The sequence below is a fragment of the Sorex fumeus genome, unplaced genomic scaffold (assembly GCF_029834395.1).
Source record: "Sorex fumeus unplaced genomic scaffold, SorFum_2.1 ptg000079l, whole genome shotgun sequence".
Lineage (NCBI taxonomy): Eukaryota > Metazoa > Chordata > Mammalia > Eulipotyphla > Soricidae > Sorex > Sorex fumeus.
The window spans coordinates 3,275,112-3,293,253 of NW_026606136.1; the positions used below are offsets into that span (position 1 = coordinate 3,275,112).

Sequence of the window (18,142 nt, forward strand, 5' to 3'; positions counted from 1 at the left end):
CTGGAGCAATAGCACAGCGGGTAGGGCATTTGCCTTGCACGCGGCCGACCCGGGTTCGATTCCCAGCATCCCATATGGTCCCCTGAGCACCGCCAGGGGTAATTCCTGAGCACAGAGCCAGGAGTGACCCCTGTGCATTGCCAGGTGTGACCCAAAAAGCAAAAAAAAACAAAACAAACAAATTAAAAAAAAACAGGTCAGTCATGTGCAAGAAAAACACCTTACCCACTGTACTATCGTTCTGACCCCTCTTTGTGACTTCTGTACTCAGTTTTATTCAAAGAATATTTTGGACTCAGATTGCTGGTTAATTCTATCAAAGGCATAAGTATAGTTCAGATTAACATTTTAGGGGGAAAAATAATGAAAAAAACTGAAAATACTTGAGTAATACTCAAACATGTTCAAATATTATAGCAAATCTTTTCTCCTTAAGCTTTTACTCTTTAGTTATCAAAATAAATATCACTGTATTTTCTGATCTTTGAATTGCTGTTCTAAGATAAGACAAAACAAGCATAAATACCAGAGTATCAGTGAATGACTATTGATATAAGATCTACTGATATAGTAAAAAAAAAAAAAAAAAACCTCATGGTTGTAACTTGGGAAACTAAGAACCACAAAAGTGAAAAGAATGAAACAACAATACACAGTAAATTTAACTACCATAAACTGAGACACTAACAATTTCTATCTGAAAGGCTTACTATGTCACTTAATCTCCCAGCAGTGAAAAGTCCCTTCCTGAAATCTGTAACAGTCCTGAAATGTTAATCTGAAGAATGTAACTAGCTCAGGACTCAGTTTTCAATAAACAAGGAAAGAACAAAAATCTAAATTACATAAAGAAATCATAAAATTAAATTATTTAATTTACAAAAGCTTGAAATTTTGCAGACTTAATTCTTAACTGTCATGGTTTCATAGCCAAATAAGAGAAAGAATAAAAATGCAGAAAATGCATCACCGGGTGTGACCCCCACCCCCAAATGCAGAAAATGTGAAATAAAATAATGACCTTTAGGGGCCTGAGATCATGCAGCAGGTGGGCCTCTGCTTTGCATTTAGCATCACTGAGAGAGGAGACACCCAAAAAACAAAAACACAAGCTGAAAAAAATAAAGCCTTTAGGGACAAGATGCCCAAAATCCAGGAAAAGAAACTGTCTACAAGTTCAAGGAAATGGAAAGTAACATATTTAAGATTAGGTTAATGAACCTGTAGTTTTCATAATTACATATTTAAAAAATTAAATGGAAATTTTAAATATTTTACCCTATTATAATGTATTACCTAAAGAGTGGGATTAACTATGCAATTATATCAAAAGCTATGCTCCAGATTTTCCTCCAAGATGCTAAGAGTTAAAGTATGAATCTAGAAGTATGTTTTAACTATCATTTTACAAACTAAAGCATTTAGTACATTCAGATACCTCCTGATCATATGACTTCCTAAAGCCATTGTGTAGAAAAGTTTCTAGATTGATTCTGAAAAGTATAGAAAAGAACCATGTAAATACATTATTTAAACACTAACATTTTCCCCTCAACTCCAATCAAAACCAGGCAACCAGAAAAGCAAGGTGGTTTTGAGTTTCATTTCCCATGTAGCAGTGAAAGTCAATGCCACTGGGGTGTCCAAAGGAATTCACCGACAGAGGAAACCAGGCGAAGCTGGGAACACCCAACTATTATTATACAGCTGAGTGCTATATAAAATATCCATTAATCTGAAAGTCAGCAACATCTAATGTTTTATGAGAACATAATGCAGGAAAACATGCACTGTGACCCATCAACAAATATTCCAAGATAATCTACTTAGTAATCTGCTGAAGTTGCTGTTTTATTGCTTAAACAGACAGAAATATAACTGTGCTTATTAGGGAAGGATAATATTACCTCCAGCTAATAAGAATTGATGGAACAAAGAAAAGAGAGCATTATATAAAATTAATAACATTTGAAGCACTACATGTGGGAAACATGAACAGCACTTGCTTTTCAAAACTGGTTTAGAAAGGAACTTTTTTCAGACGGGAAATGACAACGACAATGACAATGGCGACGACGATGATAATGATGATGATGATGAAAGATATTTCTTCAGTATTCTGCTTTACAATAAAAGGCTAGTAGACTACATAGTATCCAGTTCTGTCACTTTTTTCATAGACTACAAAACCTTCAGAGTTAAAAAGAAAGGGTATGGTAGGATCACTAATCCAACCTTTTCATCATACAAATGAGCAAATATTCGATGAACCTTAAGAGATTACATAATTTAATTTTTCAAGGCATGTAGCCATAAACAGGCATGACAAGACTAGAAGGCAGGTTTCATGTTACATACCACAACCAGACTCATATCTATGACCAACTGGCAAAAGAAATAAATTAGTGCTTTTAGAATTCAAAATAAAATTTAATACTCAAAATAAGTAAACTTTATAAAGATTGAGACAATAAAAGTGATCCTTATTAAATTCGGTCAACAAATACTTAATGAATCCTTGAAAGAAAAGAACTGGAAAAATCTATGCCAACATTCTTAAAAGTGAGGAAATTACAGAATAGCAATGGCAGGGGTGCATAAGTTGATTCAATAAGTAAATTTATTAAGAAAAAAAAATACCTCATTCAGACCAAAGCATAACAGGATTTCCTGATTAACTAAGCAACCTCTCTAAATAAATTGCTATTATTGTTTTTCATGATCTATTTTTTGTATTAAATTTTAATGGCTTGTAGAATAAGAAGGAGGAAGGAGGAAGGAGGGGGAGAAGGGAGGAGGAGGGGGAGGAGAAGGGGGGATGAGGGGGGAGAGGAAGAGGAGGAGGAGGAGGAGGAGGAGGAGGAAGAGGAGGAGGAGGAGGAGGAGGAGGAGGAAGAGGAGGAGGAGGAGGAGGAGGAGGAAAAAATGTTCTAGGGCTCAAAAAAAAGAAATCACATTCAGTGCTACATGAACGTGGGTGGGAATGAATCATCATCACTTTTGTGGTGGGAATGCTGATTGGTTTGACCTTCTTGGAAAACAATATGGACACTTATGAAAAAACTAAGAATTGGAATTGACCCAGCAATTTCACTTCTCAGCATCTAACTTGAGGGCCCAAAGAATACTATTTCAAAAAAATATTTAAAAAAAAAATATTTGTACCACCATGTTCACTGCAGCACTATTTACAGTAGCCAAGATCTGGAAACAACACAAGTTCTCAAGAATACGTGAGTGGATAAAGAAATTGTGAGATACTGTACCCCACGGTGATTCATTAATAAAAAAAAATTTTTTTTTAAAAATTATGAGATACACACACACACTCACACACACACACACACACACACAAATAAAAATCAGTAAAGCTTTCCAAAAAGTAAGGAAACAAATTGCATACATGTGTTCAAGATGAGAGCTTCAAAGAATAATGACCCCAAGGTTAGGCAGACGGATGAAATATATGTTCAAAATACTGATGTCAGCTCTGATGTCTATTATCCGAACGTCAATGCAGGAGAAGTTCGGCAAGTTGTGAGAGCACAAACTGCATTAAAATGCTACTGGTGAGATTAAAGTCATAGAAACATTTATGAATTTTTTTAATCTGAATTAACTTGAAACTGGAAGGAAAACAGCAGCCAGCCAGGGAGGAAGGCAGTGAGTTAAGGGAGAGAAGGAAGGGCAGGAGTTGCTGAGGTGCTGGATAAAAATACCATCCCAGTGGGATGCCATTAGTCTGGGAGCCCTCAAGTGTCCAAAGCATTGGTCATATCTGCAATGTGTCCGCTTCATTTTAACTTTGAGCATTTTAACAGTGAGCTAAGATTCAGCCCATCGATAAGAAAAATTCCAACATAGCCACATACAAATTTGTGCATAATATCAGTTACTTAAAATTGTTTTCTCTATATACACATACAGAATATTTCCTCAGCAGGACTGAAATACATTCCTTTTGACATGGCAGTTATATTATTTTTTTAAGGACTAATTTCAAAGTCATAGATGGCAAAGGCACTCTTCCTTTTGGATCCAGTGGTTATAAACATAACCATATAAATATAAGCCATAAACATTGACCTTGGGTTTAAGGAGGAAGGAAAGAGAAAAGGAGCAAGAGACAAAGTACACAAATAACGAACCACAGTGTGACTTTCCAAGTGGGATGACAGAGCTACCTGTAATACTAAAGCATAATGAGAGGAGATACGGGAAAGAAGGTGTCGATGTGAGAAGTAATTGAGAATGATTCCAAGAAGAAAAAGGACTTCACAGGTAAAGAGCTTAGACCAATGCACAGAAGCACTAGGCAGCGGACTCTATGCAGAAATAAAAAAGTCTAAATGCCCTAAAGGAGAACTGGTCAAGTAGATGAGGAAAGTGAAGCTGAGAGAGACACTGGTTCTGGATCACAAATTGCCTCATCATTACTTATCCTGGATCAGACTGCAATATTTAAAGGAATCATCTAAGTGCGGCTGGCAGGGACTTTCCAACCACTAGAAAAGAAACAATGCAGCAGAATTCGAATCTAGCTACCACTGTCCCTCCCGAGGTATGTTCAGTCCCTCATTCCCAACGACCTTCACATCAGATAGTGTCAATCTTAGAGACTCTCTAGGTCAGCCCTGCTGCATACACACCATGCTTCCCTCTGGCCACTCAACAACAAGGCTCTGAAATCAGATCATTGGGATATGTCATAATGTCAACAGATCATAAGAGAAGAATGAGTATATATCCAGAATGCCTCAAAAATAAAGTGACCACACACACACGTTTCCTTCATGTCTATTCCAACTCAACATTTTCATAATCAGCCCAATAGACAAGAAAATACATATAACTGGACTAGCTCCTTAAGGATCACTTTGGCTTTCTAGTTTAAGGAGAATATAGTCAAAACATTTTTGTTAAAAAGAAAGCAAGAGTGAATAAAGTTAGTAATTTTTTAACATCGCTGTCACTGTCACTGTCCTCCCATTGTTCATCGATTTGCTCGAGCGGGCCCAGTAACGTCTCCATTGGAGACTTTGTTGTTACTGTGTCTGGCATCTCGAATACGTCACGGGGAGCTTGCCAGGCTCTGCCGTGCGGGCGAGATACTCTCGGTAGCTTGCCGGGCTCTCCGAGAGGGGCGGAGGAATCGAACTGGGGTCGGCCATGTTGGCTGCATGCAAAGCAGACGCCCTACCCGCTGTGCTATCGTTCCAGCCCTCTGATCTCATCTTTTTAACATCATAAATGATAAAGGTACGGATCATATTTTACAGTAATCACAAAAATATGAATCAGATACTCATTTCATGCACAAATGCTATATTCTAGCCATACATTCCCCCACACCAGGCCCCCCTATGCTCCACCACCATAGATTTTGATGTGTTGCTGCTATACATGGAAAATCTTCTAGCAAAGAACTGCCTGAGAGTCCGGAAATCCTCACTGATCCCGTAATTACTAGATCTGCCACCATCAGAATGATCTGACAGTTTCAATACCAAGAATCAAAGAACTACCACTCTGTAGAGAGGAGCACAATTCTTATCTCCCAGCTGCACATAAGGTCCCAGAGGTGCTGGATCGATATCTTTCCCCTTTGCTGCTTTTTGGTAAGGAATCAAATTCAATCTTCAGCAGGGAAAAAAAAAAACATGCTCATTCACAACAAAGGACACTGATTGTTGTGTAGAGATGTAATTTATCAGATGTTCTGATCTGGTTATGCTCTCATCTGGCAAACATACCTACTTCTATCTGAGCAGTGCAAAAGGGGCTCCAGAGGGCAGAAAGTTCCCAGCAAGAAGGGCAGTTTGGAGTATTATGTGCCCAATGAGCACTATGCCCACTGTTTCCTAATGCCTGGTGCGATATTCATTCACTTTCAACTGCACAACACAGACGCAAAAGGCTCAGGTCATGTTCAAATGCCCAATGACATACATAATTTGCCCCAGGCTATAGAATAATCTCCGCTGTCAGTTTAGAAGTTTGCAAAACTTTACCCATCACTAAAATTCTCTGATTTTTGTTTTACTTCTCAAAAGTTCCCAGAAAGACTATAGGAGCCTTTTAACAGATTAAAAACAGCAGGGGGTAATGTTTCAACAAGATATTTAACCTCAAGCCCTTGAGACTACTTCGTTATACCAACCCATTTAGAAATTTTTCAAACCGTACTGACTGAAATCAGAGTGCCTCTCCAAGGAGAAACTGTGGGCCAATTTATCATTGCCCACATCAAAAGATTTTCAAGAAAGTAAGGACACAGAAGAAAGCAGCTTTTTGCATATGTTACAGCCCATTCCTCTCCAAGAACCTATGCTGAACACAGGCAATGCCAGGGAAGAGTAATTAAAATTCATAAGTAAGTATGTCAAGAATTAATTACTTTATACAGATTAGTTCTTTATCTTGACACACTAAAGGGAATGTGGGGGGTATAAAGAAGCAGGGGAAAGATGAAATGCACATGATGATATACGAAAAGAAACACAGAAATGTTTCTTCACTTGCTTTACTCCAAGAGGTAGAGTCCCTCCACTCTTCTTGGTGTTACAAAAACTACAATCACCACTATATGCTGACAACACTTCTTATCTTTTGTTCTAAGTGAACATGGGATAGAAAAAAAAGAAAGTGGATAACAGGGACAAAAGATTTGCTAAAGATGTGTCCTTCAATAGATTTAAACTAAGGTATCGGGGAGAATATTTTACAGGAGTTAATGCACTTGTCTTGCACCACTTCTGGTACCACCAGGAATGATTCCTAAGCCAGGAGTAAGTACCAGGAATAAATCATAACAACTACTGGATGTAATTTTTTTTCCAAATTTTTAACTAAATGAGAAGCTTGAATCCAAGATTAATGATGCACCATTGAGCAATCTTGCAAATACAGGACCTGACAATATCTTTATCTAACAGTAAGAAAAACTAGCTATAAAAAAAATATGTTCAGAAAAAACATTATCAAATTAATCCTGTTAGAGATTTTTTCTAAATAAGGTCCTCATTATCCAAAGTGATATTTGCAAGGAAAAAACAAACTGATCTATGAATTGATTTTTGGGGGTTTTTGTTTTGGGGAAACACTCAACACTCAGGGCTTACTCTGAGGTTCAGCACTTGGGAAGTGACATGATTTTAAATTGAAGGTCAAAAAAAGATTTTTTTTTTAAAAAAAGAGAAGTGAAAAAGAAAAGATAGGACAAAGACAAATGGCACATGATGACTGGTCATAGATAAAACTGTTTCACCTCATAAAAACAATCAGTTAAGAAAAAAAATTACGTTTTGCCACATACTACACACAATTAATTCTATGATTTGACATTTTTAAGGAAGTTATTCTCAATTTCTTCTAGAGCATCTTAAAGCAAGGTCATAAATGGCCAGTTTTATGCTAGCATATAAAATCTAAATTTTCAACTAATGAAATAGTTAGACTGTATAAAACGAGTTATTTTTTCCTAAAATCCAAATTCCTTTTGCCTGCAATTTGCTTATCACTTCTGATCTCTTACTGGTATGTACAGGTCATGTGGTCAATAACTTCTGCATGGAACAATACCGACAATATCATTAACAATAAATACCGAGCACACTACAGTAAACAGAATAGTCACTGAAAGTCCAAAGCTCACCCTCATCACTTGCTGCCTGCTGCTTCACCAGAGTCAGCGGGGACCTTGCGGGGGGTTTACTGAGTGGATGGCGCCAACTTTTAGCAGTCTTGGTCTCTCCCTCTACTGTCTGATTCTGGAGGGAGAAAAAATCAAAACAGAAAAAGAAAAACATAGTTAAATTTAATTTTAGACAAAAACTCAGAGTTCACAATGATTTAAGACTATTTAAATTAGGAAACACCCATCACACTTATTTACCTACTTGGGGAGGAGGTATTTTGTTTCACAGCTGATTTTCACTTTTGTCTACCTCCTAGCAATGCTCAGAGAGTCCCCAAGGGCCATTTCCGATAAACCAGGTGCAGTACTGCCCAAGCCCAACACTGTCAGGGGCCAGCACGGCTACTGCCAGCAGTACTCAAGGAATCATGTGATGCCAGGAATCACACCTCCACAAGACAAGAATGTGCTCCAACAATCTGGGCTCTCTCTCCATTGAAAATGAGGTTTGTTTAAAAGATACCTTAAAAGTCAAAACAGATTGTAATCTATTCACCTGGTAATCTCCTGAAGGGAAATTGACTAGCTTTCCACATCATAGTGAAAACTCTCAGGCCAGAGAGATAATGCCAAGGACTGGAGGACATGGTTGGCATTTACTAGGCCCCATGTTCAATTCTGGCACATGTTCCCCATGCCACAGCCCAGTGCAGCCCTGATGGCCTCCAAGCATGGCTGGTTTGGCTCAATGGGACCGAGCAGCACTGAACCATCATGCCCACCAGACAAGGCTACGAATCATTGGGACTGAACCATGGAGCCAAGGCTCTGCTTGTGGGATCCCCTACCCTCCAAAAAGTGTGTGTGTGTGTGTGTGTGTGTGTGTGTGTGTGTGTGTGTGTACGTGTGTTGTATATCCAGAGTACAGGATATGTTTACTAAAGTTTTGAATAAATCTAGCACTAAGTCTTCAAAAGATGTTCAGGGGCTGGAGTGATAATACAGCAAGTAAGGTCCTTGCCTTGCACATGGCCAACCCGGGTTTGATCCCCAAGAGTCCCATATGATCCCCTGAGTGCCACCAGGAGAGATTCCAGAGTGCAGAGCAAGAAGTAACTCCCAAGCATCGTCAGATATGGCCCCCAAACAAAAAACAGAAATATAAGATGTTAAAAACTAGTTTAAATTTAGAGCTATATATTCATTAAAAAACATAGACCCTGGATATTGGCCCCCTCTATGCTGGTCACATGTGACTATCCAGTAGATGGTTTTATTTTCTATCCTTACACACAGCAACATCTAGTAGAGCCAATATAAGTCCTCCTACTCAGAAATGAACCTTCACTTTACTAAGAATCAAACACAAAAAAATCTGTGTTCTCTCTCTCTCTCTCTCTCTCTCTCTCTCTCTCTCTCTCTCTCACACACACACACACAGAGCATTACTGACATTTTGAAATATCTTATATTTTTTATATTGCTGCTGTTGTTCTGGGATCTCCAAACGATATTTTCCTCTAGAGGGAAAAGTCATGAGCACCTCTGATATCTTACAGTCAGAACCTACTTAGACAAAGCAACAAAACGACTTGAACACTCAATCAAGAAAAGAAGAGGGTTGTGGATAGAGAGGGTGTTTTCCGAGAGACAGCTTGAAAGTGGAGTATTTTTATCAGCAAATGACAATGAAGGGGGTCTCAGAAAAGTCCCTGTAAACTGAAGTAGCAGTGGGTATCTGAAATGAGAGAAACAAGGGTATCTAACACCAAAGCAGGATTATAAAGACACATGTCAGGGTGTTCCAATCAAAGGTGGGAGTCGGGAAAAGGTGACAAAACCACAGGATGAGATTTATATGTGGCTATAAATTAATGCAGAAAGCCATAACTCAGTCCTCAATAAGATTTACTAAGCCCGGACCATGTAGCACACTGAATAAGCCTTTACTTACTTTATATACTACAGTGTTTATTTTTTTTCCTTTTTCTTTTTGGGTCATACCCAGCGATGCACAGGGGTTACTCCTGGCTTTGCACTCAGGAATAACCCCTGGCGGTGCTCGGGGGGAGCAAATAGAATGCTGGGAATCGAACCCGGATTGGCCACATGCAAGGCAAACACCCTACTTGCTGTACTATTGCTCCAATCCCAACATACTAACTGTTTTAAGAGAGGAGTCACAACACGAGCTGTTATACCAGGACTCTGCTTCCTGGGGCAGTCTATTATGGCTGGAGGAGGTGCTCAGGAAACAGACAGGTCAAAATGAAATATTACCAGTCACTGTGCAATAAAGGAAAAAGCAAATTAGGAAGAAGAAGTGGAAATAGATGGATAGGGGCCTATTTTATATAGGTTTGTTAAAGAAGGCCTCTGTGGCAGAGATAGTTGAGTGGAGTGAACTACAGTGAGGAGCAGCACTTAGCTCCCTGGAGGAGGAATAAATATCTGAGGCAGCAGAAGCACACATAAGAAAAAAGTTCTTAGGATTTCGCAGAGAATACATGGAGCCCGTTTATAAACAAGACATTACTACTAAAAGAATAATTTAGTTTAAGGGAAAAAAATGAATAATTTAGTTGTCGACTTTTTATTAACTGGTTAAAACTCACAACTACAAGCATGCACAGATCATTCATTACACTTAATACTCTGTTTCTGCTTCTTTTGCAGAGCTGGGGAGTGAATCCAGGGCCTCACACCTGAAAGGCAAATGCTCGAGCATTGACCTGAATCCTCAACACCTTATACTTAAAACTAAGAAACACTGACCAGAAAGATATAAAAACAGTACCAAAGAGATAGTACCTCAGGTAGGGAGCTTGCCTTCTATGTGGGCTAACGCTGGTTCAATTCCCAGCACCACAGTACCTGGTCCCCAGAGCCTGCCGGGAGTGATGCCTGACAGCAGAGCCATATTGGCCACCATCAGGTATAATCCAAAAACAAAACCAAAAAAATCTACACAAAAACAAAATTCACTGTGTACTTAAAGGACACCATGATGTGGGGAAAGGATAGCAGACTGCAAAAAATATTCAGTCTCTGAGAAGAAGCAGAACAAATCAAGCATTTGCTTTCCTATGCTGTCAGTCTTAGTTTAGTAAAATTATAACGATGAAGGTTAAAGGCACTGCGGGCAGAACTGCCTCCACTGAATGCAAAGAAATGGAAAAGTTACTGTCAGTTCCAATCTAGACTAAAGAACGAAGCTAAATGTAATTTTAAAATGTAGTTGACTCACTCACCATTCCACAAAAAAAGCCCAATTATCTGCTTGGCTCCATTTCATCCCCATATGAAATTAAGTTGCAAATTTGGGTTAGTATTTAAACACTATTTTCAAATTTCCCTTAGGCAACTTTTCAGATAAATTAGCTGTGTGTTTTTATTTCTCATATGATTTTGATAAATATTTTGGAGTTCACTAAAATACACAATCACGAAATGATCGGTTATTAGATCAAATTAGCAAATCATCTATACTTGACAATATTTTAAAACTACTTATAAGCATAACATTTCACAATGATCTCCTTATTTAATCACTGTTGCTACTCAGAAACACAAAAGGTCCTTTTATAAGTTAAAATGAGTGCGAACAAATAAAGGGTGTTGGGAGGATCCTCCCAGGATGGGAGAAGCATGCTGAAAGTTGACTATAGACCAAACATGATTGCCACGCAATGCCTCTCTTGCAAACCACAGGACCCAAAAGGAGAGAGAGAGAACAAAAGGGAATGCCCTGCCACAGAGGCAGGGGGGAATGGGGGATGGGGGGTGGGAGGGATACTGGGATCCGTGGTGGTGGGAAATGGGCACTGGTGGAGGGATGGGTATTTGATCGTTGTATAATTGAAACCCAAGCACAAAGATTTGTAAGTCTACAACTGTCCCTCATGGTGTCTCACTAATAAAAATTAAAATTAGAAAATTAATAAAAAAAATAAAATGAGTGGGAACAATCGAGAAGTGAACCAGTCCAGCGGCAAGCTTAATTTACCTGTTCAGATTCTTGAACTCATCCACTTGAATTCCTGAATGAGTTGTACAGGCCAGAATAGGAACCTGATTTCTTACAATGACTACAAACAATCATAGCTTACTTGAGCACTTTCACTCATTTTTTTGTTCATTGGCTTATTTTTGTTTTGTGGCCACACCTGGCTGTGCTCAGGTTTTACTTCTGTTCTGTGCTCAGGGGTTACTCCTGGTGGTGCTCAGGGGGTCGCATGTGGAACAGGGGATGGAGCAAGGCTGGCTGCATGGAGGGCAAGTTCCTTAACCCCGGTACTATTTCTCCAGCCCCACAATCTTAAGACAACAGTGGCGGTACATGCAGAAAGCATGTAATATTAACATTGTACAAGACCACACAAGAAGAGGAGAGAAGGGCAGGGGGAATAATTACAGAAGGGGATGACATTTGCCTTGCACGTGGCTGGTTTCAATCCCAGGCGCTATATATGGTTCCTGATCACTGGCAGAGGTCACTTTGGAGCACAGAGGCAGCAAGAGCCTCTGAGCACCCCAGGAAGGGGCCCATAAACCAAAAACAAAACAGAACAAGAACCAAAAAGGCTGAGAAGAACTAGAACGGAAAGCTGAGTACTATAGTGTGGTATTCAGTTTTCTCTAAGCAAAGGCAGAGGGGGAAACCAGAAAAGCCTGCTTGGACTATCATCTTAGTTTATGAGGAAGAAGTCACAGGGGGTCTACTCAGATGAGCTCTAATTAAAAGAGAAGCAGTGGGACCCAGAGTTATTGACTGTTGGCAGGAGCAGAGCAGGGCCACATGGGTGAATCATTTCTAGCCTGGTTAACACTGCAGATAATAAAACCACTCTGTACCTTGACTACTAACTACAATATTATTGCAACATTCTACAGTAGTTTTCTAAGATGGTTCTGTAGGGAAAGTTCATAGACAGGATTTTTCTGTAATAGTTCTTAGAACTGATTATGAATTTACACTTAACTCAAAATAAAGGTTTGGACCTCATGGTGTCTCACTAATAAAAATTAAAAAAATAAAAAAATAAAAGTTTGGGGGCTTTTCCTTAATTTGGGCGTCACATGTGGCGATACTCAATGATCACTCCTCATGTCGCACTCAGGAATTACTCCTGGTGGTGCTTGGGGAACCATATGGGATGCCATGGATTTAATTTTTTTAAATAAAAAAAATTAAGCTCTGTTGGCCAAAAATCTCTGAATCATCATTATGCAAGCCAGAACTCAATAAAAAAGGCTTATCTTACATCATCAACGGGAATAGGTTTAATACCTACCAACATCAAATGTTACCTGTGTCCTAAAGCATGGTTCTGGTGAATATCAAGCTGTTTTCAGAAACCACTATTACCAGACAATGAAGACATTAAAAACATATATTGCCACCTACACTGGGAACTTTAAAGCCATTTCTCTCTTCGCTGGGTACATCTGGGTCTTCCCCAGCTTCAAGGCCATTCCTGTGGCTCTCCGCATCCTTCCCTTCTTCCTCTGTCAACACACTATCACTCGGCACAACTGAGAAGCTTGACTTGTGTGACTGTGGCCATGAAAACTTGGGTTGGTCTGATCCTTCAGACACCAAGTGGCCACCAGATACAGAATCAACAACCCCAATGGGATTGGAAGGCGGAGTGATGCCACAGATCCCCTTGTCCTCAGTTTTTATTTCATCCTTTATAGATGAATTCGAGCAGCTGTTTCCTGAAAAGTAAAACAAAAGACTATTAACGAATCTTGCACTGTAGTATTAAAGAAATGTGTTGTTAGACTAGTCTCAACTGACTCCGATCTGCTAACTTACACTTTAAATTTCCACAGATAAGCAGAAAAGGTCACTAAATAGACTGCAAAGGTTTTTTTCAGTAGGAAAGGTCTGGCAATAGGCCGACTGACAAAATAAGTGATTCTTAAATTCTGCTACAAATCAATGTCAAAAGCACAGCAATTATGATGATTATCTAAAACAAAAACAATCTTAAATATCTACAGAAATAAGAATTATAACCCAACATATGAAACTAAGAGCTACTACTATGAAACAACCCAGTTAAGACGCTGTGCACAGAAAACAAAGGTAACATGGTGCAGATCCAATAAAAATTATTTCCTACCCTAATCTTGTATCACACATTGACAACATGAAGGAGGAAAACAATCCCAAGTACTTCTCTTCCACTGTCACCTTTCCCCATTCCTACATTCACACACACATGCACACGCATGCACACACTCACGCTCAAGTGCACCACTCACTGACTGCATACAGCTCCAATGCTGAACTCTACAGTTTGCAAAAGAAGGTGGTCAAAATTTGAGAAAATAAATAGCCACAGAACTAATAAAACCTGGATGCATTTGGCCTAAATCTCCCAGTAATTCACAAAACTAATTCCTGTGTACTAAGATTGCTGGCGATTCCCTATAAAAATATCTGCAAGTGTTACAAAACTTTCTGTTTATCATTCCCTTACCTATCTGTCCCCTCTTTCTCTCTTCAATATCCATTGATCACAAGTCAATTTCAGTAGCCCCCTCTAAGTAATTTGTTGGTCCAGCCTTCTAGTTCAGGTCTTTGCTTCATATACCAGCAAACCTGCGTGCCATCTCTACCACAGAACTTAATTGACTGTATTTTCATTACATTTTTATCCAGTGACCTTCCCAATAAGGTGTAATCTCAATGAAAAGAAAGGCTCTGCCTTCAATTTTATAAACAGATTATTTCAAGAGCCAAATGTAAGAATGAAGAAATAGTTAGGGATGAGATTATGTGGGACTATGATAAGAATTTTTTTCAATTTCTCAGTCAAGTAAGAGTAAAAGGTGAAGACAAGACCTAAATTCTTTTTTCTGGAATCACTATGACTGCAATACAGAGAACAGACAAGCAGAGGTAACTTGAGTGGCAGCCAAGCAAAACAAGGAGACTACTGCAGTCATCCAGACAAGAGAAAATGATGAGCAAGGAGAAAGCAGGAGGCAGCAATTCCAGGGAGTCCCGAAAGTAGAGACCCGATAAGTGATAAGAGACAAAGAACAAAATTATCAACAAGTCCAATTAGTAAAAGGCCAAAAGAGCCAAGAAATATAAAGGGGCAAAGCATAGAAGCCATTTTAAAGAAATATGCTTGAAAGGGGTTAAAGTCAAAGCTGTTCAGACTTACAGATGATGGCCTCAGTATAGAGAAAACAGCAAGGGGCTCTGCACATGCTTTCACAAGAAGGGCTGAATCATGTTGTTCTTTTTAAAAACCTTAATCTTTATTTTCTCCTTAATATTAAGTTCAAAGCAAAGGATCTGCAAAGAATTATCTATAATTGCTTTTCATTCTTATATGTGAATTCTAGAGAATCTTTCCCAAAATGTATTGTACAGCATAAATTGAGTTGCAACAAAAAATTTTTTAAGAATCTTTTGTAGTAAACTAAACAGGCGCTGCAGATTGTCAATTCCATTACACACAGTAGTAGTCACTCCTGAGTTTTAAAACATCTGCTTGACCTCCAAGTTGAGTTATCCTATGACCTCTGATTATTCGTTAAGCCATGTGTGAAGTAAGATGGCTGTCCCAGGAAACATAGCTATAAGGCATTAGATCATCAACCAGCTACTGATTATATGCAAAACATAATCAGCCAATTTCTCACCAGAGAGTCTGATATTATTTGATAAGTTTGGATCCGGATGCATCTTGCTAGCAGAGGTCTCTTCCTCTGAAAGTGGTTCTGTGCTTCCTAGTTCAGATGCCGCCTCTGGCTTTTCATTAACCTTGAGGTGTTCTGAGACTGAATCAGGGCTGGGGTCTTCAGCCCCGTTGACTGCAGCTGAAACCTCCTCATCCTCCTCATTCTTAGGTCTCTTAGACTGAGAAGTAGTACACTGGAAGCTAGGAACAAGAACAGTTCCAGTCAGAAAAGAATGTTAGCAGCGGGCAGGATAAAACACACACCACAACAGAATAATTCTGAAATGTTTTGTTTTGATAACAATTTGCTAAAGATTTTAATTACAACATTTGTAAATAGTTGGTTAATAAACAGTCTTTTTATTAGGCAAAGGCACTGCTAAAATGTTATAGCAATATTGAAAAGTCTGAAAATAAAGTAATATATAGCATGATTGAATAAGGAAAATTCAAAAAATTAAATCAAATATTATTTAGGTAAAGAAAATGAAAAAGTCCTATAAAACTGTTACTAAAATTTAAATTTAGTTTGTTTCACTGAGTTTTCTAAAGTTCTGAAGGATATAAGACAACCTCTATGAATTAAAGTTAAATCATCATTAGCTAAAAGAACTGAGTGGAGATTAACTAATTGCTTATATTTAATTTCTTTTTCAAATTATCTTCATAAAGGATACATTTTTTTCTTTCTTTTGTACTTTCAGCAATTCTCTTGAGAGTTTGGTCACACATTCTTCTGTATATAACAGGATTTCTTAATATTTCAATTTAGGAAGAATTCCAAATCAAACCGAAGCAACAGGATTTTCAGTGTATGCACACATAAAGACTCACAAAAATACCACAATAGGATACAGAAATCTAAGATAAAGTGGGCAGCCAGTAAATTAGCTTTGGCTACTGGTGGTAGTAACTGTTCTAGAATCATCATTACTACTCTCATTCTGATAGAGTCTGTGCCCTGGGGGTATAGTGCCACCAGCAGGTCAACCTATACCTGTGGGGCAAGTGCATCAGCAGCCTGATGGTGCCTTCAGACTTCCAGATATCCCAAAATCGTGCTGTGCCTTTGGCTGGACCCCAAAAACTTGGGATCAAGTTCACCTAGAAATTAAACGGCCAAAAGAAAGGTGTGTGGGAGACACACCCACAAACTACTTCCAGCTCAGCTGTACAACATATTGGCCTTATTTCTGAGACCCATAAATCTCTAAAGAGATTAAAAAAATAAAATAAAATAAAATAAAATAAAATAAAAAACCATGCACTTAGGGCCAGTGGTGCTACATGCTGCAGGCGAGTGGGCATGCCCTCCAGGGCATATGCCAATAGTTTATTGCTCTGGAAAAGATGGAAACAAGGGCCATGATCCAGAGACATGCAAAAGAATTTCTGAACTGAGCAGCTCGCTGCAGAGGTGCCTCCAACTTCACCAGGCCAACTTCACCAGGATGCGTCAACAGGGGTAGGTGTTGTCCCTCCACCTGCCCCTAAAAAGACCTTGGTGGCCGCCAACTTCCAGAACCCAATGAGAAGTGCAGGTACACGGGTTCAGTGATTTAGTCTTCAAGGGATAGGGGATGGGCCAGTCCCTCTCATCCCCTGTCCCCATGGGGGGGTGGGGGGGACACATGCCCACAAACTGCCTCTGGCTGCTACTTAAGCTCCTTAATGATCATGATCCAGAGAAACACAAAGGAATCTCTGAACCAAGCAGCTCAATGCAGAGATTTACCCAGACCCTAATTATCTGAAATTTTGGAGTTCCAGGAGCACATCACTGCTCTTATGGCTGTGCGACAGCTTATGTTATTCATAACAAGCAATACAAAAGAGAGTATGCAGGCGGGGGGGGGGGGGGGATTGTCTGCCATAGAGGCAGGGGGAAAGGTGAGATGGGGGGATACTGGGGACACTGGTGGTGAAAGCTGTGCACTGATGGAGGGTTTGGTGATCAAACATTGTATGACTGCAACTCAAACAGGAGAGCTTTGTAACTATCTCACGGTGATTAAAAATAATAATAATAAAATTAACATTCTGAATTAAAAAAAAGTAATGTGGATTTCATGCCCAATTCAATCTGCTTAATCAATGGCTGAATAAATAGCAGTATTCCTACATTTAAAAAAAAGTCTATACTCTGCCATGCAAAAAAGTACATCATTGTGAAAAGAGTTGTGTATGTAACATAAAATGGCTGACACTCTTTGAGATTTCAAAGTACCTCCGTCCAGCTAATGTCCCTAGATTAAAAGACCTGTAACATCACACTTTGTGAGTAAATGAAGTCTGTTTATTTTAACCTACTGAACATCATCTCAAATAAATTATATGCCAAAAATCTATATTTTCTGGCAAGTCAAAAAAGTGCTAAAGTTACTAATAGACCAATAAGATCACAAATCCGAATAGAGCATTGTGTTTTTATTAAAGAACAATTCTCAAGAATTTCTCTGGTATTTCATCTGAATTCAAAATTGGCATTTACTCCTTTCTGTATTAGATGTTTTGGTTAGGTGAATTAAAATTTACCAAATCAAAGTTTCTAATTAAATGTTTCCCCAGTATTTTCAGAGTAGAACATAAGCATTTAAGATAGTAGCACCACACACACACACACACACGCACACACACACACCACATCACAAATTAATACCATTACACATGTTAAAAACTGTATTTCACTTTACCTCCTAATTTTATCGTATTTTATCTTATTGTATGATGCTGGAGCTACATCCTAGACCCTCTACATCCTAATTTTAAATGTCTTTAATATCTTACTAATTTGATGCAG

At 38.8% G+C, this 18,142-nt stretch overlaps 1 protein-coding gene across 1 annotated transcript in view; it reads right to left on the reverse strand.

Annotated features, from left to right (window-relative positions):
- Positions 1 to 18,142, reverse strand: part of KDM4C (lysine demethylase 4C) — a 443,969-nt gene that overhangs the window by 191,063 nt on the left and 234,764 nt on the right. Inside the window, exons 10-12 of the mRNA XM_056130576.1 lie at positions 15,305 to 15,543; positions 13,044 to 13,357; positions 7,655 to 7,769 (exon numbers count right to left, since the gene is read on the reverse strand). Of these exons, the coding sequence (XP_055986551.1) occupies positions 7,655 to 7,769; positions 13,044 to 13,357; positions 15,305 to 15,543 (668 nt within the window). The remainder of the gene's footprint in view (positions 1 to 7,654; positions 7,770 to 13,043; positions 13,358 to 15,304; positions 15,544 to 18,142) is intronic.